This window comes from Camelus dromedarius, chromosome 4, assembly GCF_036321535.1.
Source record: "Camelus dromedarius isolate mCamDro1 chromosome 4, mCamDro1.pat, whole genome shotgun sequence".
In the NCBI taxonomy this organism is placed as follows: Eukaryota; Metazoa; Chordata; class Mammalia; order Artiodactyla; family Camelidae; genus Camelus; species Camelus dromedarius.
The window spans coordinates 91,487,985-91,510,285 of NC_087439.1; the positions used below are offsets into that span (position 1 = coordinate 91,487,985).

At 40.2% G+C, this 22,301-nt stretch overlaps 1 protein-coding gene across 7 annotated transcripts in view; it reads left to right on the forward strand.

Moving 5' to 3' along the window:
* Nucleotides 1-22,301, forward strand: part of DIS3L2 (DIS3 like 3'-5' exoribonuclease 2) — a 321,790-nt gene that overhangs the window by 106,637 nt on the left and 192,852 nt on the right. For 5 of the 7 annotated variants that reach the window (XM_064485261.1, XM_064485263.1, XM_064485264.1 and 2 more), the window contains one exon: nucleotides 19,482-19,582. In XM_064485261.1, coding sequence (XP_064341331.1) covers nucleotides 19,482-19,582 — 101 coding nt within the window. Of the gene's footprint in view, nucleotides 1-1,660; nucleotides 1,734-19,481; nucleotides 19,583-22,301 lie in introns of those variants that run through there. The other 2 variants (XM_064485266.1, XM_064485267.1) reach the window with 2 other exon arrangements.

The following is a 22,301-nucleotide window of genomic DNA, read 5'->3' on the forward strand; positions in this document are numbered from 1 at the left end:
TATATTTTCTCTCTATAAACTGTCTGTTCCTGATATTTCATATAAGTGGGGTCATACAATATTTCTCCTTTTGTGTCTGGCTTATTTCATTTAGCGTAATGTTTTCAAGGTTCATCTTTGTTGTAGCATATGTCAGAATGTCATCCCTTTTTATGGTTGAGAAATATTTCATTATGTTGAATACACCACATTTTGTTTATCAATCCATGTTGATGGACACTGGAGTTGCTTTTACCTTTTGGCTATTGAGTATTGAACAATGCTGAAATGAACATTGGTGAGTTCCTGTTTTCAGTTCGATTGGAAATATACCTAGGAGTAGACTTGCTGGGTCATATACTTAGCTATTAGAGAAATGTAGATATTTTAAGGAAATTATTTTGTTATTAAATACATAACTATTAGTATTAAATATGTAACTATTATACATAATAGTTAATGCATAAATATTAATATAAAATCCATAACTTTTATGTTGAGTTATAAGAAATCTTGAAAAAGTAATAATTACATCTTTTCTTTATTGAAATATAACTAGAGCTTGTCCAGTTCTTCCTCTGGCTTGACCTTTTCTTTCTCTTTTCATTTTTTATGGTGGAGTCTCTCCTACCTATTTTCTCTTTATTGTATCAATGGGCCAAGGGAGCTTGGGTTTTAGAACCTTTTTCTAAAGTTACAAGTAACTTATTTTGTAGAATATACCCTGACCCAATCCATTCCTTATAACACCTAGGAACAGACATGCCTGTCAGCCTTCTTGCTAGCACCTTTAACAAAAAATTGTTGAAATAGAAATGTAAATAAAAGGACATAATTTATATTAAACATTGTTCATGCTGTTATCTGGACACAGGAGTTCCCAGGCCTCTAGCATGTCAGTCATTACGTGTGCCTGCCCTGCTCCTCAGCTGAGGTGAAGGAAGACATGAAGGTCTCCGAAGTCACCCTCCCCTGGCTTTTTTAGTATCCTTTGCAGTATTGTGCTCCTGATTGCTTGCTGTCCGCTTTAAGTAGGTTTATACTTGGCTCCCTGGATTATTTAATAATCCACTTTTGGGGGGCTTACTGGTAATGAAAAATATAGATCAACAACTTTGTGGGATTATATCATTTTTCCTTATTTCCAGTCACTCTAGGAATCTTTTTTCCTAGTCCATCTACTCATCCCCCAGGTCAGGCCAGTCCATGCTGATGACAAGGGTCATATGTGTTTACAGTTATATTGCCATAGAAGTCATAGAATTCTGGACCTGTATGGGTCCTACAAGATCAAGTAGTCTTCTTGACAAGTGGTAGTCCACCCCTAGGGGCTTCCAGTGGAGTACTTTAATTATTTATAGATATTTCATGACCTTAAATGCAAATAGTTTGTTTGCTTTAAATAAGACTGAAAGGTCAACTTATTTTACTTTTGATACAAACGATAGCAACCAACTATGGTAACACTGACTTTTCTTGCTGATCAGGGGCTCTAATTAGCAGTTAAATGTTTTTCATTAAAAACAGGATGACAAATTAATTTTTGATGCATTTAAGTTACTAAAAATACTTCAAAGTGTGAGATCCTGGGCAAATTTAGCTTTAAAAAATGTATTGTAACATTCTATTCTGATTAAAAGGTTAGAAACAACTGATCTAGTTCACCCCTTTTGTTTTACAGACGAGGAAACTGAGACTCAGAGAAGTTGCTTGGCTTGTCCAGTGTCCCACAGGAAGTTAGTGAGTTCATAAAAGTAAAACACCTTATATCTATAATAACAACAGACAACTTCTACTAGTTGGTTATATTTTTTGAACAGCAAATCATGCCAGATGAGTTTAATATCTTTCTGTAAGAATTTAGTGGGCATTTTTCACACCCATCTAGTGTCTGTTTCCCTCTTTTCCTTTCCCATACACCCAGATTTTCATCTGGACATCTACTCCTTCCCTACATTCCTTAGACTTTGGGCTGAGTTGACCCCAGTTGCCGAGTTTTGGTTGCCTTGTATCAGTTACTTGTATCAGTTACTTATGCCAATAGAACTTTCTGTACTGTTCAGTACTGTAGCCACTAGCTGTTTGTGGAAGTTGAGCACTTGAAATATGTGACTGAGAAACTGAATTTTTAATTATATTTCATTTTAATTAATTTTATTTTAAATAGCTACATGTGGCTTGTGGGTAATGTATTTGACATTGCAGCTTCATACTATTTCCTCTTCTCATAGGCACATGACCTAAGCAGGGTGACTTCTACTTAGAATTCTAAGATGTAAGTAGTTTCCTGATGGATGGGAACATGAAACATTTATCCCCATTTGCTCCTGGCAGCTACCCTATGACTAACCAAGTGTTGAGGGTAGAAGAGTGGAGAAGCAGAAAAAAATCTGGGCCCCTACAGCCATTGGTGGGCAGGGTCTTGGATTAGCTGACCCTGAGGCTTGCCTTATTTCTGGACTTCTAATTGCATGAGCCAGTGAGTCACCTTTGAGATATAAGCCAGTTTGTATTGAATGTTCTGTCACCTCAACTAAGAGCATCCAAGCAGATACACAGGGGATGACAAACCAGGCATTCTGCTACTTACTAGGAAAAGAAAGATGAATAGAGTAAAATCCAGATGCTTGTCTTTGAGGTGAAGTTATTGCATAAGAGAGATACAGTAACAGATACGTGTTCTGGATCTTACCTGCCTTGGTCCTCTTCAGTGGGAATTTCCTTTATTAAAATGGTAAATGCAGTTTGCCTTGTCTGCAGGGCCTTAGTTGGATCACGAGTGTACTCCTGACTCAAGCAACATCAACACATTGACTGGCCAGTGACCCATTAGATTTTTTTCTTCACAGCTTGAGGACTCTGGGGTTAAGGTGTCATGTGGAGTGAGGGCTGGAGACAGAGTCTTTAGGGAACAGAGGCTGCTAGTAAGCACAGACAGTGCACATAGAGAAGAGGAACAGATTTGCAGAGGGAAGGAGGGACCATTCAGAGAAGAAGTGGGAGAAGGTGAAAGGAGGAGGAGGGAAGAGGGGGAAAAATAAGACAGTTTATTCTCTAGATCTTGAAGGATGAGTAGTTTTCCAGGTGAAGAAGGGTGAAAAATACGCTTGGTATGAACAGGGGCACAGAGGTGGATGGCAGGTAGAATGCAAGTAATAGTGCAGTGGAATAGTGAATGGTGGGGAGTCTGGAGAAAAAGCTAGAAAAATAAGCTATGGTGAAGTTTTGTCCAGTTATCTGTGGCTGCTAAGAGATCTGCATAGTGGGAAGTCATCCAAAGCTGTTAAGGAAAGGAGACTGATTGTTAGTGGAGAGAAATTGGGACATGGCATGGGACCACTTAAGATGCTTGAAGACCTGACTGAGAGCAACAGCAGCTGAACTGCAGAAGAAGGGATGGGTAGGCAAGATATTTCAGAACTGGAATTGATAGCATTCGATGGCAGATCAGATGTGGAACTTAAGGCAGAGGAGCATTCAAGAATGAGATTAATTTGATACCTAGTTTAGCAGTTGCACTGGTGCTGACGTTTTTAAATGAAAGAAATAAGACCAGGTGCAAGATGGACAATGAATCTGATCATATGTTGAATTATGTGGGGGACATTTAGGTTATGACATCCAGGGGGCGATTGGAAATAGAAGTTTAGACCCAGAGAGGGGATGGTAAGTTATTGATCTGAATATTATCAATTGAAGCTATGGGAAGTTGATAAGATTATCAAGTACATGGTTCACAGTTAGAATTATCTGAAGTAGTCAGTATCCTATAAAACCAAGGTATAAGCTGGTATATATGGCAAACTCAGGGGCAAGGGTGGCGGTTGGGAAGTAACTGATAAAGATTTTGAGAGCCTTATACAAATCTAACAGAAACGTGTACAGAACTGAGAAGGAAGTGATGAGTATTTTCAAGAAACAAAGGAATGCCTCTCTTTCCTTTGTGGATATCGAATGATTAAAGATTGTTTTCATTTAAAAAGACTGATTCTCACAATTATTTAAAATAACCTTTATTCAGGGGAGGTTTTTTGTTTGTTGGTTTTGCATTTAACCATTATTTTGAAAGAATGGATCAAAAGAGAAAAGTTGAATTTGGTATTTATTGAACTGGAAAACTGAGAATCAGCTATAGGTGGGGATGGTTCATGTCTTCATCTCCACTTCCCTTGAACTGGGATTCTGAGCACTGTTGCCTGTGAAGGCAGTTTTCAGGTCTTGAGACTCCAAGAAGGGAAGACCTAATTAAGTAGCTCTTCCCTATTTATCCCTCTAGTCAGCATATGCCAGTGTATTCAGTTGAATAATGAAGCCTTTTTTTTTTTTTTTGTAACTTAGTGTTTAACCTGCTTCCCATAAGGTTTCATGCATATTTTTGGTTTGGTAGAGACGCTTTCATTGCCACTGTGCAGAGTTACGAGCCTGCACATTCATCTTCCTGGCATTGATTTCCCCTTTGGGTCTTTCTAAATTATGCCCATTCTCCCTTGAGAACTACCAACTGGTTTTTTCATGTTATGCAGCAACATATCAGGGGAAATCTTGGCTTGACTAATGAAATAATGGTCACTATAACCTGTTGAGTTTTACAAAAAGCTGTTGAATATTCCAACTAAGCCTATTGGGGGGAAAAAACTGGCTTGTGTGGCTCTGGATGGGAAGAGGGAACTGACAGCTGTCCTACTCTGGATACAGAATGTCCACCATTAAGGACGGATCTTATTTAACATTTTTCAATAGAAAATTGTCCCTGGTTTTCAGATATTGCTTTAGAAACTACTAAAAAATTAATGAGTCACTCCTATCCCTTTAAGTGGGTTCCTGCACACCCTTTCACTAGGCCTCTGAGTAAAACTCAGCATGGTGAAGTCTCTCATCTCTGCTCCTAGTTAGCTGACCTGTATTTGGCTAGTCCTCTCAGCTCTGACTCATTTGCTTGAGTCAGAGGCAGCAGTCGAGTATGAACTTGATAGAATTGACTTGGGAAATGATGCTCATTTTGACCCTCCTTGTCTCAAAGCTCCTTTGATATAAACCTCTGTGGATTAGACTACAATATTCTTGACTCTGCAGTTCACACATGCCTCCTTGCACCTACTGTTCCAGGTATAAATGCTCCTTGGGCCCAGCCTGGTGCACTGGGGCCAGAATCCAAACTTGTCTGGCTAGCCCTGTTTGCATCTCCACCAGGAAAGGGGGAGCCAACAAAATGTGGCACCCTCCTAGTAGGAATCCGAAAAGTACTGAACAAGAGTTTTGCCAGTCATTCTTGCCTCTTGGTGCTTCGTTTTCCTTATTTGTTAAAAAAAAAAAGACCTTCATAATAAATACCTGCCTTCACTTCTTCACAGGTTCTTGCATAAATCAAATGAGGTAATGGAAGGGAAAGTACCTTAAAAAGGATAAAGCATAACATTTCTTTAAGGGCATTTTCTAAATCATTTTTTGAAGCCTGTTGCCTCTTGAAGCAAGTGTCAAATGAATCTTCCTGTGGAGGTACTTGGACCACATGATGCCAGTGATGAGCTCTAATGGCTCTTTTGGGCTCCCCTTGTCCACCAGGGGTCTCCTGCCTGCCTCTCCAGCCTATGTTCTTGTACCTGCCCACTCAGACCTCACGTCCAACCAAACCGGATTTTGTATTCTCCTAAGCACTCCGTTCCCTCTTCTGCCTTTGTATCTCTGTGCCTTCTCTTTTCTGCCATGAATGCTGCCTAATTCCCCTTCTCTTGTGAAAATTCCTCTAACCTTCAAATGTCAACTGTCATTTTAGATGTGTATTCATTATTTATTGCCTTGTAACAAATTGCCACAAACTTAGTGGCTTATCTATCTCACATAGTTTACTATCTCACATTTTCTATGGGTCAGTGTAGCATAATACAAAATATATATTTAGCTTGTAATTTCCTGAGTGATATGGGTGACTCAGCCCTTGTAATTTCCTGAGTGATATGGGTGCTAGGAGCACCTTTTGTTCTAATATTTGGTGTTTGACCCTGGTTCCTTGACACAGAGCTCCTGAAACTGTTGTAATTTCCTGAGTGATGGGGGTGAGAGGAGCACCTTACACAGAGCTCCTAAATCTCTTGGAATTTCCTGAGTAATAGGAGCATCTATTGTTCTATGAGGCAGCTCTTGGTGGACTGCTGGATAGCTTCAGGATGGGGTGTCATGAAATGATTGTAATCATTTCAGGCCATGGTTAGAAGCTTGAAATTTTCAGTCCCACTCCTGTCCTTCAGGGAGGGAAGAGGGGCTGGAGATTGAGTCAATAATTGATTATTCTTCCATGAAGAAGCCTTCATAAAATTTTCTGAGCTATAGGATTTAGAGGGCTTCTGGGTTGGTAAATATATCCACAGAAGCTCCTGTGCTTGGGATCCTTCTGGGCCTCCTAGTGTACCTCTTTGGCTGTATCCTTTATGATATCCTTTGTACTAAACCAGTAAATTTAAGTTGAGTGTTGCCCTGAGTTCTGTGAACCATTATAACAAATGACTGAACCTAAGGAGAGAGTCATGGGAACTCCCCTCGGTTTGTAGCCAACTTAGAGTGAGACCCACTCCTTTCATTTGGTGTCTGAAGTGGGGGCAGTCTCGTGGGAATGAGCCCTTAACCTGTGAGGTCTGTATTAATTCCAGGTAGTGTCAGAATTGAATTAAATTACAGGACATCCGGGTGGAGTCTACAGAGAACTGGAGAGATACTTGGTGTGGGAAACCTGTACATTTGGTATCCTAAGTGTTGTGAGTACAGGAAACAGTTTCCCTTTAATCAGGAATCTGGGCATGGCCCAGTGCAGTCCTCTGCTTCAGGGTTTCTCACAAGGCTGCAATCAAGGTGTTGATTATCTGAAGGCTCTGCTGGGAAAGGAACTTCTTCCAGGCTTATATGGTTGTTGGCCAGATTCGGTTCCTTGTGGGCTTTTGGACTGAGGACCTCAGTTCCTTGCTGGCTGCTGGCAGGTGGCTGCCCTCAGTTTCTTGCTGCTTGGGCCTCTCCATATGGCAGCTGGCTGCATCAGATCCAGCAAGGAAGAGAGTCTGTTATCAAGGTGGAAGTTACAGTCCTATGTAACCTAATCATGGAAGTGACAGCACATCATATTGGCCATATTCTGTTGGTTAGAAGCAAGTCATAGGTCCTGGCCACACTCAAAGGGAGTTAATTATACAACAGATGGGAAGGCTAGGAGGTGTGAGGACCACCAGGGGCCATCATAGAATCTGCTCACCACACGATGTTTTCTCCCTGAGTCTTAACTTAGTTCTTCCAACTAAATATGTGATCTTTCCTTTCTGTGACTCTTCTTTACACACTTTTTTTCCCAGTTCATATTCCATGACTGATATTATTATGGTTGAATATTTTCTTTATTTCCCTCATATAACTGTTTTTGTTCATCTTTAATCCATTTGCAACCCCCAGATCAGAGTCTTGTACTCAGCAAGTGTTCTGCACAAGATTACCCTTCTTTTCCTTCTTTGAAAGTGAAGAAGGACCAAACTAGTTGCTCTCCTGTTTTGACACCTGAATCCTTTTTCTCCACAGCAGCCACATAGGATCCATTCTAAAACTTTCAGATTTGCCAATTTGGCATCAAAAGCAATGACTCATCCATGTGTGTATTACCTGGCTGGAGTGATCTGCCTGATTTGCATTTAGATCTAAAATTTGTTACCTTATTAAGGAGAAGCAATTTTCCACTGAAGATGCTTCAAACATTAGCTGGTTTTGGGGAGGTACATTGTTCTGTTTCCCAGAGGGCCTGATGGGTCTCAGAAATGATAAAGTCTATAAAAATCAATTTTTTTCTTCTTTAAATTGTTTTCATTTGCCTGGTAATGATCATTTTGGGGTCCTGCTATTTTTAGGTCACAGTAGATGAATTGATAAATAGGACTGACTCTTGGAGAAGCAGCATTTTAGTTCTTTCCCTTTTGCCTAAGCAGTGGGCTGGATCTTATTATCTCTGTTGGAAATATTCAATAAGGTGAAATATCACATGTGCTTTAAGAGACTTGGAACATGAGAAAGACAAAATATGTTTGATAAATGTGGGATCACAGACTCAAAACACAGCAAAACTCATTTTCTTTAGCTTCCCATGCTTTGAGCCAGTCTCTACTTAACCCTCTAAGATGGCTCAGCACCCTTTTCATTTTTTTAAGTTTTGATGGATAGCTAACCTGTAGGAGACAAGTTAAAAAAATAGTAGTCAGATTTTAGTAAACACTGTGTTTCTGGTGTTGAAAAGGTATCACAGTAACAGATCAAGTTTGGTCCCTTTTTAGAAAAACTCACATGGAAGTCAGCTTAAACTTGGAGGAGTCATTTATCTGCTGGGGAAAGATGCAGAATTAGTAAGTTAAAGCCAGCTGTAGATGGGAGCACATAAGTGTGTGTGCCTACATTTTGGGTCTTTTGGGAGCCATGAAGCTAAAAGCCAATTAAAGCTTTAGTAGAAAGACATTTAAAAGTGGTTTCTCCTGGGCAAGAGAAAGATTTGGAGCAGAGAGTGCTCAGAGAAAAGCAATGCTGATGATGTAATTAATACAGTTAACAGCTGGGAATGGGAATCTGTGAAAAGCCCCATCTGAGAAAAAGACCCCATGAAGGACTTAGGTTTGGGTCCGAAAACCATGCTCTCCAGGGCATTGCTCCAACTCAGGAACCTGCAGGTATCTGCATTGTCAGCCTGATGAGAAGGGTGACCAAATCCTGCCACAATGAGTACCCTTGTTCTTAATCTCTCACTAGTCTATAAGTTAGAACAGTGGAGGAAATTTCAGTAGTGAAGGGTTTATTTTTCATTTCAATTCTTGAGTCTTAGCTTTCTTTTCATTCATTTATTCATCCTGTTACTCTTGTGTTAAGTCTGTCTCTCCCCAGTCTCTACACATGTCTACTTTCAGACAGCGTTATCATCTAATTGATATTCCCGACCTCTGCCGGAAAGTAGAAAAATCTCTCCAGCTTGGGTAGAAAACACCACCATCCTCATATCTCACTGTCACCCCAAACTCAAAATGAGCTCAAGAGTTGACTGACTTCTCCAGTCCTATCACTGAGGCACATCTCTCAAAAATTATGTTTTCTTTTCTGTTCTCACTTCCGTTGATCCTGTTCAAATCCTGAAGGTTGTGTGGCATCAGGGGAAGAGAATGAGGCTTCATGTTTGGGTGCTGCCCTTGCCACTTGCTAACTGATATCCATGGGCAAGCATGGTATTTGATCTTTGTGAGCCTCATTTCCTAAATGACCTTTTAGAGCTTCATCTCTAAAACTGGCATGGTAATACCCGCCTACCTCATTGGATTATTGCAGAATATTAAATGTGGTAGTGCATGTAAATCACCTGACACAGTACCCGGGGTGTGCCACAGGGGCTCAATAATAACTGGGTACTATTACTATTTTGAATGCATAGAGCACAGTACCTGGCACGTTCGGGGCCACAGTTTTGGGACAACATTCGTATGTGATCCTCCCCTGGAATTGTGGAACCCAGCTCTGAATGTGTTGGGTATCCTCCACCTCCTCTAGCATTTTTCAGTGGATTAATTGACTTCTGTGTTTCAAAAAACAAAAAACTGTTGTGACCCCTCCCCCCCGCTTTCCCCTGTGGAACCCCCCTAAACTTTCCACGGCCAGACCTATGAATGGCTTGTTTCTGGACTCATTCCCTCCTCCCTTTATTTTGATACAATGAAGTTGACATCTCTCTGCCCTGCTGCCTGAGGTTAATCCTTTCCCTGGGTTCTGGATTCCATCCCTTCCTGCCCAGTGCACCCTCCCTTTCCTAACTGTGCTCCGTTTGACCGCACCTTCTTTAGTCGTTCTTTCCTTTCAGCAATTAACTGTATCCAAGCTTCCCTTATCTTAAAAAAATAAGGAAACCACGTTGTGATTTCTTTCTCCACTGACAGCTCCCACCCGGTGCTATTCCACTCCTTCCCAGCCAGCCTCCCAGAGCCCAGTGCACACCCTCACCTCCACCGCTCACCTTGCACTCATTTCCCCTACACGCCATTCTGACTCCACTCCATTTCCTTCTTTAAAACTAGTCTCACGAGGTTTGCCTGTGACCTTTTCACTAGGTCTACACTGCTCTGTCCTAGGTTCTCTTCCCTTCTGATTCTGAAACATCTCCGAGGGAGCCAGTCCGCTTGTTCGTTTGCCCTCTGTATACAGGCAGCACCCTCATTTCCTCTTTCTTAAGTATCAGATCTAGTATCCAACACCTCAAACTCACTAAGTCCGACTGAAGTTACATCCCCTCCTGATTGCCTGAAGATGCTCTTCCTACGGTGGCTCATTGCTTATTTGTCTAGAGCAGTGGCTCTCCACTTTAGTGGGCATCAGAGTCTCCTGGAAGGCTTGTTCAGATTTTTGGGCTCCACCCGCCAGAGGTTCTAAGTCAGTAGATCTGGAAAAGGGCCTGAGAATTTGCATTTCTGAGAGTCTCCAGGTAATGCTGATGTTGCTGATCAAACTATACTTTGAGAACTTCTGTTATAAGGAAATGAAAAAAATTTCCCATTCCTTACTCTACCCCAGGTAGCCTCCCCTGCCTCCAGTTCCCCACTAGCATCTAAGTAATCTTGTCAGTTCTTCTTTCTAAATACCTCTGTATCTGGAACCCTCCATTCCCTCTGCCACTAGTCTGATATATTGCCTTAACCTGCTAACTGGCCTTTCTGCCTCCAGTTTCACTTCTAAATCTGTTCCCCAAACAGCAACCAGGATACGTTTCTTAAAGCACAAGTCATGTTAGTCTCTTGCCTACTTTCTTCTATATGTCTCCATCGCCTTTGGGATAGATTCAGGTTTTTCAGTGTTGCTCTGGCCTCAGCCTGCCTATATGGCACCATCTCTTATTCCTCCTTACTTTACTTTGCACAGAATGTACCAAGCATACAGAAAAGTAAAATGCAATTTAAATATATTTTATACAGCAGTTACTGAGTGCTTACTGTGTTCTAGCCACTGTAGCACTTTTAGACATGTTTATTTAATCTTCCCATTAACCCTGTAAAGAGGGGTTACATTTTACAAATGAGGAAATGTGACCCATTTTATAATGTTGCCATCGTCCTGTATACCAGTCCTGTCCAGTTGCTTGTGTCCAAGGTAACAGGGTTGGAGTCATTCAAAACTCATTACCAAAGCTAATAATAATAACCATGACAACAGCAACATTAGTGGTATCTAACAACTTTTGTTAATGTACTTTGTGCTGGGGCACTACATGTAAACATGACCCACATAAGCTATTCCTGATTTACAAAGGAGGAAATAGAGGGAGTAACTTGTTCAAAGCCACATAGTTCAAGTCACAGGACCTAGGTTTGATTTTAGGTCTTGTGACTCCAAAGCTGATGCTTTTAACTACTCTGTCATTTCTATGAGTGGAAGCAGTGAAGTTATATAGAGAGCTGTTCATCACTGGACATCTTCTAAGATTTAAAATCTTTCAAATTCTGTAAGCTGAATTGTAAACATTTTGGCAACTCTGCCATCCTCACTGGAACCCACCCACATGCACCTGTCTTTCTTCCAGATCTCATCATACTGTGGTGAGAAGAGTTGGGACTTGGAGTCTTACTGGGTTCTGATGCTGCCTCTACTAACCATCTCCTTGGATGACCCCTGGGATAAGTTACTTTACCTCTCTGAACTGCTGATTGCTATTCTCTAAAAGCCAAAATAGTGATACTTCCTTCATGGTATTGCTGAGAAAAATAAATGGGAGAATACCTGCCTCTTCTCTCCATCCCTTCTGCTTCTGCCTTAATGTAGCATCAGGCACTATCCCAGTAGCTTCCTTACTGTCTTCTTGTTGCGTTTCCTGCGCAGATCACCACTGCCCCTTCCCTGGTTTCATACCTGTCACTGCTTACTGACTATTTTCTACAGTGCCGCTGAAAAATACATCTAAAATACAAACCTAGTGACTTTCTGTTGATAGTAATGGTGGGCTGTTATTCAGGTGCATGCCTTCACACTGAAACAACCAAAAATACTTAGATAAAATAATAAAAAAAAAAACCCCAAACAAACCCTACTTCTTAAAGCATTGAAGAGCTGACAGGCATTATCAGGTTAAAATTAGAATGGAGAACCCATACAAGAGGGCAGGCTTGACCAGAGGTCGTGGGGACAGAAATAAAGCCCAGAGTCCTCACAAGAAGCTGGGACCCCAGGGGACTACACCATCAGGGTGAGGATAGACCTGGAACACACCAGCTTTCATGTGGAATTGTAGCCCAGGCTCAAGCTGACTGGGTCAACCAAGGAATCTCAAGTCTTGCGTTGGTTTACGGGCTGGTAGTGCCTGTGGGTATCTAGCAAAAATCAAGTGGAAATTCTTTCAGAAGGAAGGTTTCTTTAACCTAAGCCTCAAATTATTCAGTGACCAGCACATAAATATAACCAGGCACCCAAGGAAACCATAGTCCAAGGGCAAGAACTATCAGCAATCACAAACAACAGAAACAACCCTTCATCAATGTCATTATGTGTTGGAATCATTGCCATCTATAAAAAAAATACTGTGTTTAAAGAAATTAAAGATAAGCTTGAAGATATCTGCAAAGAATAGGAAACTGTGAAATGTGACATAGCAAATTAAAAAAGAACCAAGTAAAACTTTTAGAAATGAACATAACAATAATGAAATTAAAAACTTAGTAGATAAGGAAAAGTGTCCATTCTGTTAAATAGTTAAAAGACAAAAGCCTCAAGGATGGATTTAACAGAAGATTGAATAAAGCTGAAGACAAAATTAAACTGGAAGATAGTAAGAAAACCTTACTCAGAGTATAGCATGGAGGGACAGATAGAAAATGCAGAGAAAGAGGGTAAGAGATGTAGAGAATAGAGTGAGGTCTAACTAGTTTAATTAGAGATCTCTGTAGGAGATGAGAGAGAAAACGAGCAAAGGCGGAATCTGAAGATAATGGCTGAGATTTTCCATAACAGGTGAGATACCAAACCACACATTTAAGACCAATGATTGCAAGTAGAATGAAAAAAAACAAAAAAATCCAAACTTAGATACATCAAGATGAAACTACAGAAAACTAAAGGGAAAATCTTAAAAGCAGCTAGAGGAAAAGATTATCTTCAAAGGAGCAATAGACTAACCCTTGACTCCTCATCAAATATAATTCTGATCATGTTATTCTCAGAATTTTCAGTTACTTTCCATCCCTAAAATATAAAATGCATGCTTTTCATGTCATGTGAGGCCTTTCATGGTCTGGTCTCTGCAACATGTTTAGACACATAGAACCTTTGTCTTTCTCATTCTGCTCTTGATTTTGTGCCTTTGCACACTGTCGTCTCCCTTTCTGGAATACTCCCCATGCACGTCCATCTAGCCAGCTCCTACTCAGCCTTCTCATTTTCAACTCAGGGGTTCACTGTCAACTGCCTGGCTCCCTTCTCACTGCCATTGGATGTACTGCTTGCCAGCAGTCACCAACACCATGTACTTTCAATGTTTGTTTGCATCTTTGTCTCATTTCTAGCACATGAACTTTCCAAGGACAGAGGGTCATTTGCAGTGCCTGACACACCACAGACTTTCAGGACCTCTATTGGGTTGACTTCAGCATTCAGGGAGTCCCATGGCTACTTAAGCAATATTTTGATGTAGGTTTTCACGGCTCTTCCCATAATGCTCTGATTCTTGCTTGTGTGGAGAACAGGTCAATACAGTCAGCATTAGGATCCTTGCATGCGGTCATCAACTGACTGCTCCTTCACTACTCCTACTTCCTTGGTGAAACTGGAATAATAGTGTCTGCTCTACCTATTGTATGAAGTTATGGTGTGGATTAAAAGGGGTGATGTATGTGAACATACTGTGAAAATGCTCTGGTACCATACAGTTTCATTAGTTTTATTTCAGAGTGAGAGACTTGCTTGGGCTGGCAGACATTCATGGTAACATGAATGTTACCTTGCCCCTGTGAGGACATGTGTTGTCATTTCTACATTTCATTGGGGAAAGGGGTCTGTGAAGTAAGTTTTCCATGTTAATTGATTTTGAGAGATCTGAGGGTAATTGTTTTCTTTTATAAATATATATTACAATTTTCATTGAGTTCTTGTTGGAAATTGTAAATTTCTGTGGCCCTCCATTCCGAGATAGAAAAGCTTGGACTTGTCAGTTTGTCACTCTTTTAATTAGAAAGATCGAAACACCTTCTGGCCCAATTCCTTGCTTTTTTCTTCACATTGCCCTCACTTAGCATCACAGTCTAATATCTGAAAACCTTTTTATGCATTTGTAAAGTGTTAAGAATCATGAGACTTGTCAGTCTATTGTTTATGTATGAGAAGGCCGAATCAGAATCATTTCATCTTTGTACAGTTGTCCAAACCCACAGAACCTGACACCAAAAGTGATCTGAAATGTAAACTGTGGACTTTGGGTGGTAAGGATGGGTCAACGTAGGTTCATCCTGAGTAAAAAGTGTCCCACTCTGGTGGGGGATGTTAATGTCAGGGAAGGCTATGGAATGTGGAGGGTCTGGGAGTATACAGAAAATCTCGGTACCTCCCCGTCTATTTTATTGTAATCCTAAAACTGCTCTAAAAATAAAACCTTAAAAAAAGTTACCCCCCCCCCCAAAAGAATCATTTCCTATACCAAAATGAGGTGTTGGGTTTGCACTTGTTATATGTGAAAATGGCAATGCCATCCAGCAAACCATGACATTTTACTATTTGAATGTTTAAAGTTGAAGTTTCAGATAATCTGTAGAAAAAGATTAGGACTTCACTGGACTTCTTTTTAGAGTGTTTCTTAGAGAATATAATGAGCAGTTGCTTACATTAGTAGTGTACCTAGTTTTTAGAAAGTTATCTTATTTAGATGAAGGATTTTTGATAATCACTATTTCTAGAATTTTTTAACTGGAAGGAACCACAAATGCATTAGTATGACAAAGCTGAAGGCTTGTGGGAACACATAACCTTTTCCCTTGTTGAGGACTGCCAGCAGCTCTGCCCTGTTCTGGTAATTCATTAAGGAGTTTTATTGTTCTGTCAAAGCATTCTTCCTGATACTCAATTAAATTGAGCCCCTTTTCCTTATACTAAGTCATTCATAGTGTTGGAGACACACGTAGCAGCATCCTTCTTAGAAACCTCTCAGATCTTGCCTCTGTTCACTCTCACTGCCACTATCTTAATTTAGATTCTGATTGTGTTTCGCCAGAGTGTGACCCTAGCTTCCTAAGATCTCTGTTACTATTCTCTCTCCATTTCAGAGCACTACCAGATTCATAGCTCTAAAATGTATGTGTCCCTAGCCTTTATAATGTTTTATAGGATAATATCCAAGCTTATCAGTTTCACTGTCTGGACCTGTGTGTTAAGGAGTATGTTCTGCTGAGAGTGGCATTAAATCCTAAAATATCAGTGGCATGAACAAGAAAGTATATTTCCATCTCACATAAAAGAGGAAGAGAGAAAAAAAACAACAAACAAAGCATAAATACAAAACAGAAACAGACTCACAGACATAGAATATAAACTTGTGGTTGCCAAGGGGGTGGGGGGTGGGAAGAGATAGACTGGGATTTCAAAACTGTAGAATAGATAAACAAGATTATACTGTATAGCACAGGGAAATATATACAAGATCTTATGGTAGCTCACAAAGAAAAAAATGTGACAATGAATATATATATGTTCATGTATAACTGAAAAATTGTGCTCTACACTGGAATTTGACACAACATTGTAAAATGATTATAAATCAATAAAAAATGTTAAAAAAAAAAAAAAGAGGAAGAGAGGTAGGCAGATTAGGGCTTCTAGGCTATTTCCACAGTTTCAACTCATTCTGTTGTGCTGCTCTGCACAGTAGAAGGCATGCTTGTGCCGTAGCCTCCAGGACCAAGGTGAGTAGTTGACGTCCAGCTGACACATCCACATTCCAGCTGGGAAGAAGGAGGAAAGATGGAAAGGCAGTACCTCCATTCTTTAAATCACAACACTTTAACGCACTGCTTATTGGCTAAAATTTAGACATGCCAGCCATGCTTAGTTGCAAAAAGACTGAGAAATGTAGTCTTCTAAATAATACTAGCTAAAAAATCAGAGTTCTTACTACTAGGAAAGAAGAGTCTAGATAATTGAGTAGTAACTAGAGTCTCTGCCCTAGGACCTGTCCTACCTCTCCACTAGCCTCGCTCCTTTCCCCATCGTCCCTTCCTGCCCAGCACTTGTGTCCTGAACTTGTTAGTAGCTACAGTAAACTTCTTACTAGTCTTTTACCATGTCAGGCTCTTTCACAGCTCTGGGCCGTTGCACAAGTGCCAACCTTTACCTGGAATGCCATTCAACTTCTTTATCTTTCTCTGAAACATCTGTGTATCCTTCAAGCCCCAACTCACATATGCAGTGAGTTTTTCTTACTTCCTTAACACTGACAGCACATTACTCCATACTTGAACATGTCGTCAGTGGGAGGAGTTTGAGCTTCCTGATCTTAGTAGTTGAAGAGACTTGAGTTTGAATTTCTTCTCTGCAGCTTGGGCTGGAAAGTATAAATATGGAAATGCTCAGCATATAAATTATACTTAAAGCCATGGTCCATATCTCTCTTTTTGAGTTCCAGATCTTCCTGTTGAACTGTTTACTCAACATCATCACTTGAAGGTCTCACAGGTGGCCTCTCGAATAGAACCACCTTTGAACTAGAACTCTTGATTTCCACCTCCCCCTCTAATCTTCCCTGTGCTAGTAATGCCTCCATCAGCCTCTGTCAGCCTAGCTGCAGATGTCGAGAAGCTGGACATAATCCTTCATTTCTCATATCTAATAATTCTTAAACTCTCACAACTAATTACCACCAAAGTCTGTTAGTTCAACTCCAAAATATGTCTTAAATTGATGCTTTTAATTCCATCTTCAGTGCCTGCATTGCAGCACTATCCTTTCATGTCTGAACTATTGTGATAGCTCTTAACTGGTCTCCCTACATTCCCTTTTAGGTTGCTCTGGTCTCAAGTGGGGCAGTCACTTTCTTGAACAAAATCCTTAGCCAGCTTCCTATTGTATTTAGGTTTAAATTAAGGATTCTTAACTCCCTCAAGACCCCATCTGACTTGACTCCCATCTACCTCTCATTTCTATTTCTTGCCATGCCCATTCTTGGTCACTGTGCTCCAGTCATATGGTCTTTCTGTTCCTTGACTGTGCCAAGGACTTCCTACCTCTGCCCCCCTCCAAGTACCATTCCCCACTGGGGTCTTTTGTCCCCTTCTTCACTCCTACACAAACCAACCTCAGATTTCAGCTTAAATGTCAGTTGCATACAGGGCCATTTCCCTGATCTCTTAAATTAAATCGTGTGTTCTCTCCTCTTCCTCCTTGGGAGTGTTCTTTCATTCTTAGCATTCATCACAATTTGTAATTTTCTATTTATTAAATTCTTACTTATTGAATATCACTCTAACATTAAACTGTATGTTCCATAAGGGCTTGGACCATATTTCTTTTGTTCACACTGAATCCTCAATGCCCAGTGCTCAATAAATACACATGGAATAAATGAATAAACAGATGCTCTTGTGATTAAATAATGCAATAGATTCATTAAATTGACAACTTTGCTGTTCATTGTGGCAAGATGTAGTTGTTGGCAACCAATTAAGGTGATTTCACTTTTCCAACCTGGCATTGTGTTTCTTCACATTCATTGAACATATCCATGGTGCTCACCTGCAAAGCTGTAAACTTCAGTTTAATTTATTAGGATCCATCTTTGTCTAAATAAAGTCTTATTTCTGCCAGGATATCCTTATGAACACAGAACCTGAAAAGGTCATGTTAAAGTGTGATGTCTGAAACTCATAATTAGGCCTACTTACATGGCTTCCCCTCTTCTTTTGAATGCAACCTGGCATAACCTTTGAAACAGAAGGCTTGCTTGTTGTTGGGATGGAATCTGAAGCAGTAGTCATTTTAAGATGGAGTCATCAGTAACTGAAACAGAAAGCTGCACGCCCAGGACTTAGGCTGTCTCCAAAAAGCCCCCACTACCCTGTCTTGATTACCAGCTCTTGAGACCAAAAGCTCAGATCTCAAATATCTAGGTAGCGAATACTTGTTCATGGTAATTCCAGCCTCCTAATCTTGCCTGAATTACCTTGTTCTGCAGAGCGCATTGGCAAGATGTGTTATGGATAGGTCAACAACTTGTGTGGCTTTTTCTCCCTAAGAGTATAAAAGATGTTGTTCTGGAAGCATCTGATGATTTTGGAATCCTAAACTATGATCTAAAAGAAAAGATGAGTGTAGATGATGTCCCTCTTCTACTGGTAGACGATGATCAACAATGGGAACGTTTTCATTTGTTTTTTCTTTTCAGAAAACAGTAAGAATTCTGCTTTCAGTGGGCACTATGGTAGGTAGATTTTAGCATAAATGGAAAAGCATACAGTTGATTATTCTTAAGCCCCAGTAGGTCAGATCATGTCAGTGTTTCCAGAGTACGCCCAGAATGAAGTTGGCTTTTAGCTGAGCCTTTGCTAAGAGGCAGCCAGTCCTGAAAAGGATTTATTTATTTATTTTGGCCTTGGTGATGTCTAAATGATGATAGTACAAGTCCCTCTTAGCTAGCTGGAGTGGGTCCCACGTGAATTGGTTGTGACCCTAGCATCCAGAAACTCCAGTATGGTTGGATAAGAATATTTTGTGGGGGAAATCTAGTGTAACACATGAAAATACAAAATATTAAACCTTCAGAAGTGTGTAATTTTCTGCTTTTTTTCATGAGTGGTTTTAGTACTTCTGGTCTAGAGCCTAACTCCCTCTTTACTGGGGAGATGTGGTTTCAGTTTCTTGGGTGAATGTGCATTTTGTAAGTTTTTTAAGAAAGGAAATTAAATATTAAAAGACTTTAAGTACTTTACTCTTTATATAATGTCACTAAGAAAAGCCAGGAAAATCAGGATTGGCTTTTTTATTTGTTTATTTAATAAATATAATCTATTTTCCACCATTTTGTTTGTTATGGCTGGTACCAAAGTACTTTTAAAAGTTAACATTTGTTTTGATTTTGTTTTATTTCAACAGATGTGCATAATAAGTTAACCTATCTCTAGTCTTAATTGTGGGCTGGGGCAGTGTATAACATTTAGTTTTTTTGGCATTTTGACACATAGGCAATTTAGTTTAATTCCACATAACTTGATGCTCTCCACTTGTAGGATGCCTAACATGAATAACATTAAATAGATAAAATGTGGCCTTCTGAGTGAGCATTAATACAAGTCGGTGATGTAATTGACCATAGCCAAGTCACCTAACCACTATGGGCCTGGGTTTCCTTTTCTGTAAAATGAGTAGTTTGGGGTAAATGGTATCCAAGAATCTTTGCAGCTCTGAATTTGAAAATCCCATGCATCTGTCTGCCTAATAGATGTGCTTCTAACTGATTCCTCCTCTTCTTCTTTTCTCTCTTTTTAAATTAGGAAAAGAAGATGCTGGTGCACCAGTTACAAAAGACGAGAACACTTTGATGCAACAGGACACAAGAGCTTTACCAGAGAAGTCGCTGCAAAGATCAGCAAAGGTCATTGCCTATAGATTTTCTCCTCTTGTCCAAAAGGCTTTCAGCTGAGCTACCTATTTCAGGTCTCTCATGCAACTGAGTTAGGGCTGTAGTTTGTCAGTTAATCAGGAAAGTTAGTGGAAGCAGGGAATCGTAAAAAGTGTATCTTTTTTATAACTTTAAATATACACGTATATATCCATTTGCCTGTCTTTGGATGAAGGGCCAAGGCCTTTTCTCTGCATGCAGGTGTGTTTATTGAAGTTCTTGCATTATCTTTTTCTGCTTAAACTGCATTTGTAATGTGAATCTATCATTTCCAGTTTGGGTTATTTAATGTGGATGAACATTTAGGCACTGGTGAAGCAATATGAATGTAGAGTCAGATTTTTACGGTTTTTTGCTGCATTTTTTTTATTGTCATGCCCTTATCTAATTCAAAAGTAAGTTTTTAATATGTCCTTTAAATATTTTTCAAAGTATTTAATTTAGTTATCCTAGGAACAAAAACCATTACTTTTATATCCTGCACTGTTGTTTTATATTATTCAATTTTATTTTTAATTATGTATGTTAGTGACATATTCAGATGTGAGACTGAACACAGCTGGCCTTGCTATGCAGACAGCTCCTGGTGGGAGAAGTGGTGCAGGATAAAGGATGAAGTGTGTGTGGCACGAGGCTTCCTCCGCCAGGAGCATCCGTCTGCATGTCTGACCTGGGAGTGCCATGCTGCCACTCTGTCTAGCAAGTTGGTTAGGAGAATGTCTCCTGCATATTAACATGAGGAATTTCTAAAGCATATTACATATATGTTACCCTCCCCCATTGTCTGTTGAGTTATCTAGATCTTTATTTCAGTAGGCGTTTTGAATACTGACCATGTGCCAGGCAACATGCTAGGTGTGGAAGAGTATAGTGAATGGAAAGCCTGTGGCTGGATCTGGCTCACAAACTTGTGTTTTGTTTGACCCGTGCAGTATTTAAAATTTTTGACTTAGTAGCTTACATTAAAAAAAAAATGGAGTGTTTATCTAAAAAAAATCAGACTTCTGGCTTCTCTTGACAAAACAAAACATCCGACCACACTGGGCCACATTCTTAAATGACTGGTCAGAGCTGAGTAAAGGCAACCCTCTGTAGATGGAACTTATGTTCTGCTATTTGCTACTGCCCCCCAACGGTGCTCTCTCTCTTTCTGTTTTTGTTTTGGTGGGGTTTTTTTTCTTTTTTTTTAGATAATTTCTTAATTCAATCTAAAATTACAAGGCAAAATAGCGCTTATATGCAAAACTTACACCTTGGTTAAAGTCATTTCTATGAAAACTAATGTATGAAACACAAGTAATGTCACGCTGCTTCGTATACCTCTTGTTCTGTCAGATATTAAAACAGAAAGCAAGGACTTTTGGTTCAGACAAGATGGCATAGATTGGTTTTTCCTTGCTCTTCCCTAAGTGCAGCTACAAACTCTGGGCAGTAACGAGAGATGACCAGAGAAGAATTCTGAAAGATGAACAGAGGAAGGAAAGCTAGTTAGGGATTCCAGGACTAGAAGAGCAGCATAGTAGCTTGGGACTTTATAACCCTTTCACTAACAGAAGGTGACCCAGGCCTGGTGTTTTTGGATCAAAGCCCAGCAGTAGAAGGTGGCTCAAGCAGACTCATTCCTCACTCAGATCTAACCAGGATTCCCTCCAACAACACCAGGCAATCCTAGCAACACCTCTTAGTGGGACTGACTGGGATCTCTGCCGATGATAAGTGGCTTGAGAAGGGCTTTCCTTCCTTACCACACTTGAGACTTCTCTCCCTCATCAAGAGACAGCAGCCATCTGGGTGATTCTGACAACAGGGATGCTGCCAAAGAGGTGGCCCAGCCCCAGAAGCCTCTTTGCCCCTATGGGCCTGAGACACCCTTCCCTGACCCAGAGACACCTGACAGCCAGGTGTCACTAGCAAAGGAGATCCTACCACAACTAGTATGTGGTCCAAGGAGCTTTTTTATCCTCATGGACCTGAGATGCCCCTTTCCTACCCAGAGATGCTGGGCAGCCAGGTAAGTAGAAGGGGGTACCACCACCACAAAAATCCTGTGTAGGAAGTCTCTTTTTCTCTGCATGGACAGGGACTAGGATTTGTTCCTAACCTACACTAGAGGGACCAAGTGGCCAGGCCTGAGGAAGTTCTTTCCATCCCTTCAGCAGTACCAGCAGAAACCAGTGGGATCCCCAGTGGCACCATGTCAACCAAACGTATTAAAATAACACTGTAAAGGCTCTGAAAATTAAATTATTATTGGAACCACAGCCCACAAATATAGTCTCGGACCTGCATGCTAAACCTAGACAAGGTGACTCCCTTTTAAAAGAAAGGATTTAAATAAGACCTTGAATCTGCTAACATTATTATGAAAAGGTCCAGGATACCATAGAAAACCGCCCATCTACCAGGAACCAGGAAAATCACCACTTGCATGAGGAAAGACAACTGATGCCAACACCAAGATGTTGCAATTATCTGACTGTGATTTTAAAACAGCCATCACAACCATGCTTTAACAAGCAATTAAACAGTCTCTTGAAATAAATAAGAAAATTGGAAGTCTCAGCAAAGAAATAGAGGTTATTAAAAAAAAGAACCAAATGAAATTAAAGAACTGAAAAGTATAATAACAAATAAAATACTTGCTAGATGGGCTCACTAATAGAGTAGAGGTGACTCAGCATATTAGTTAACT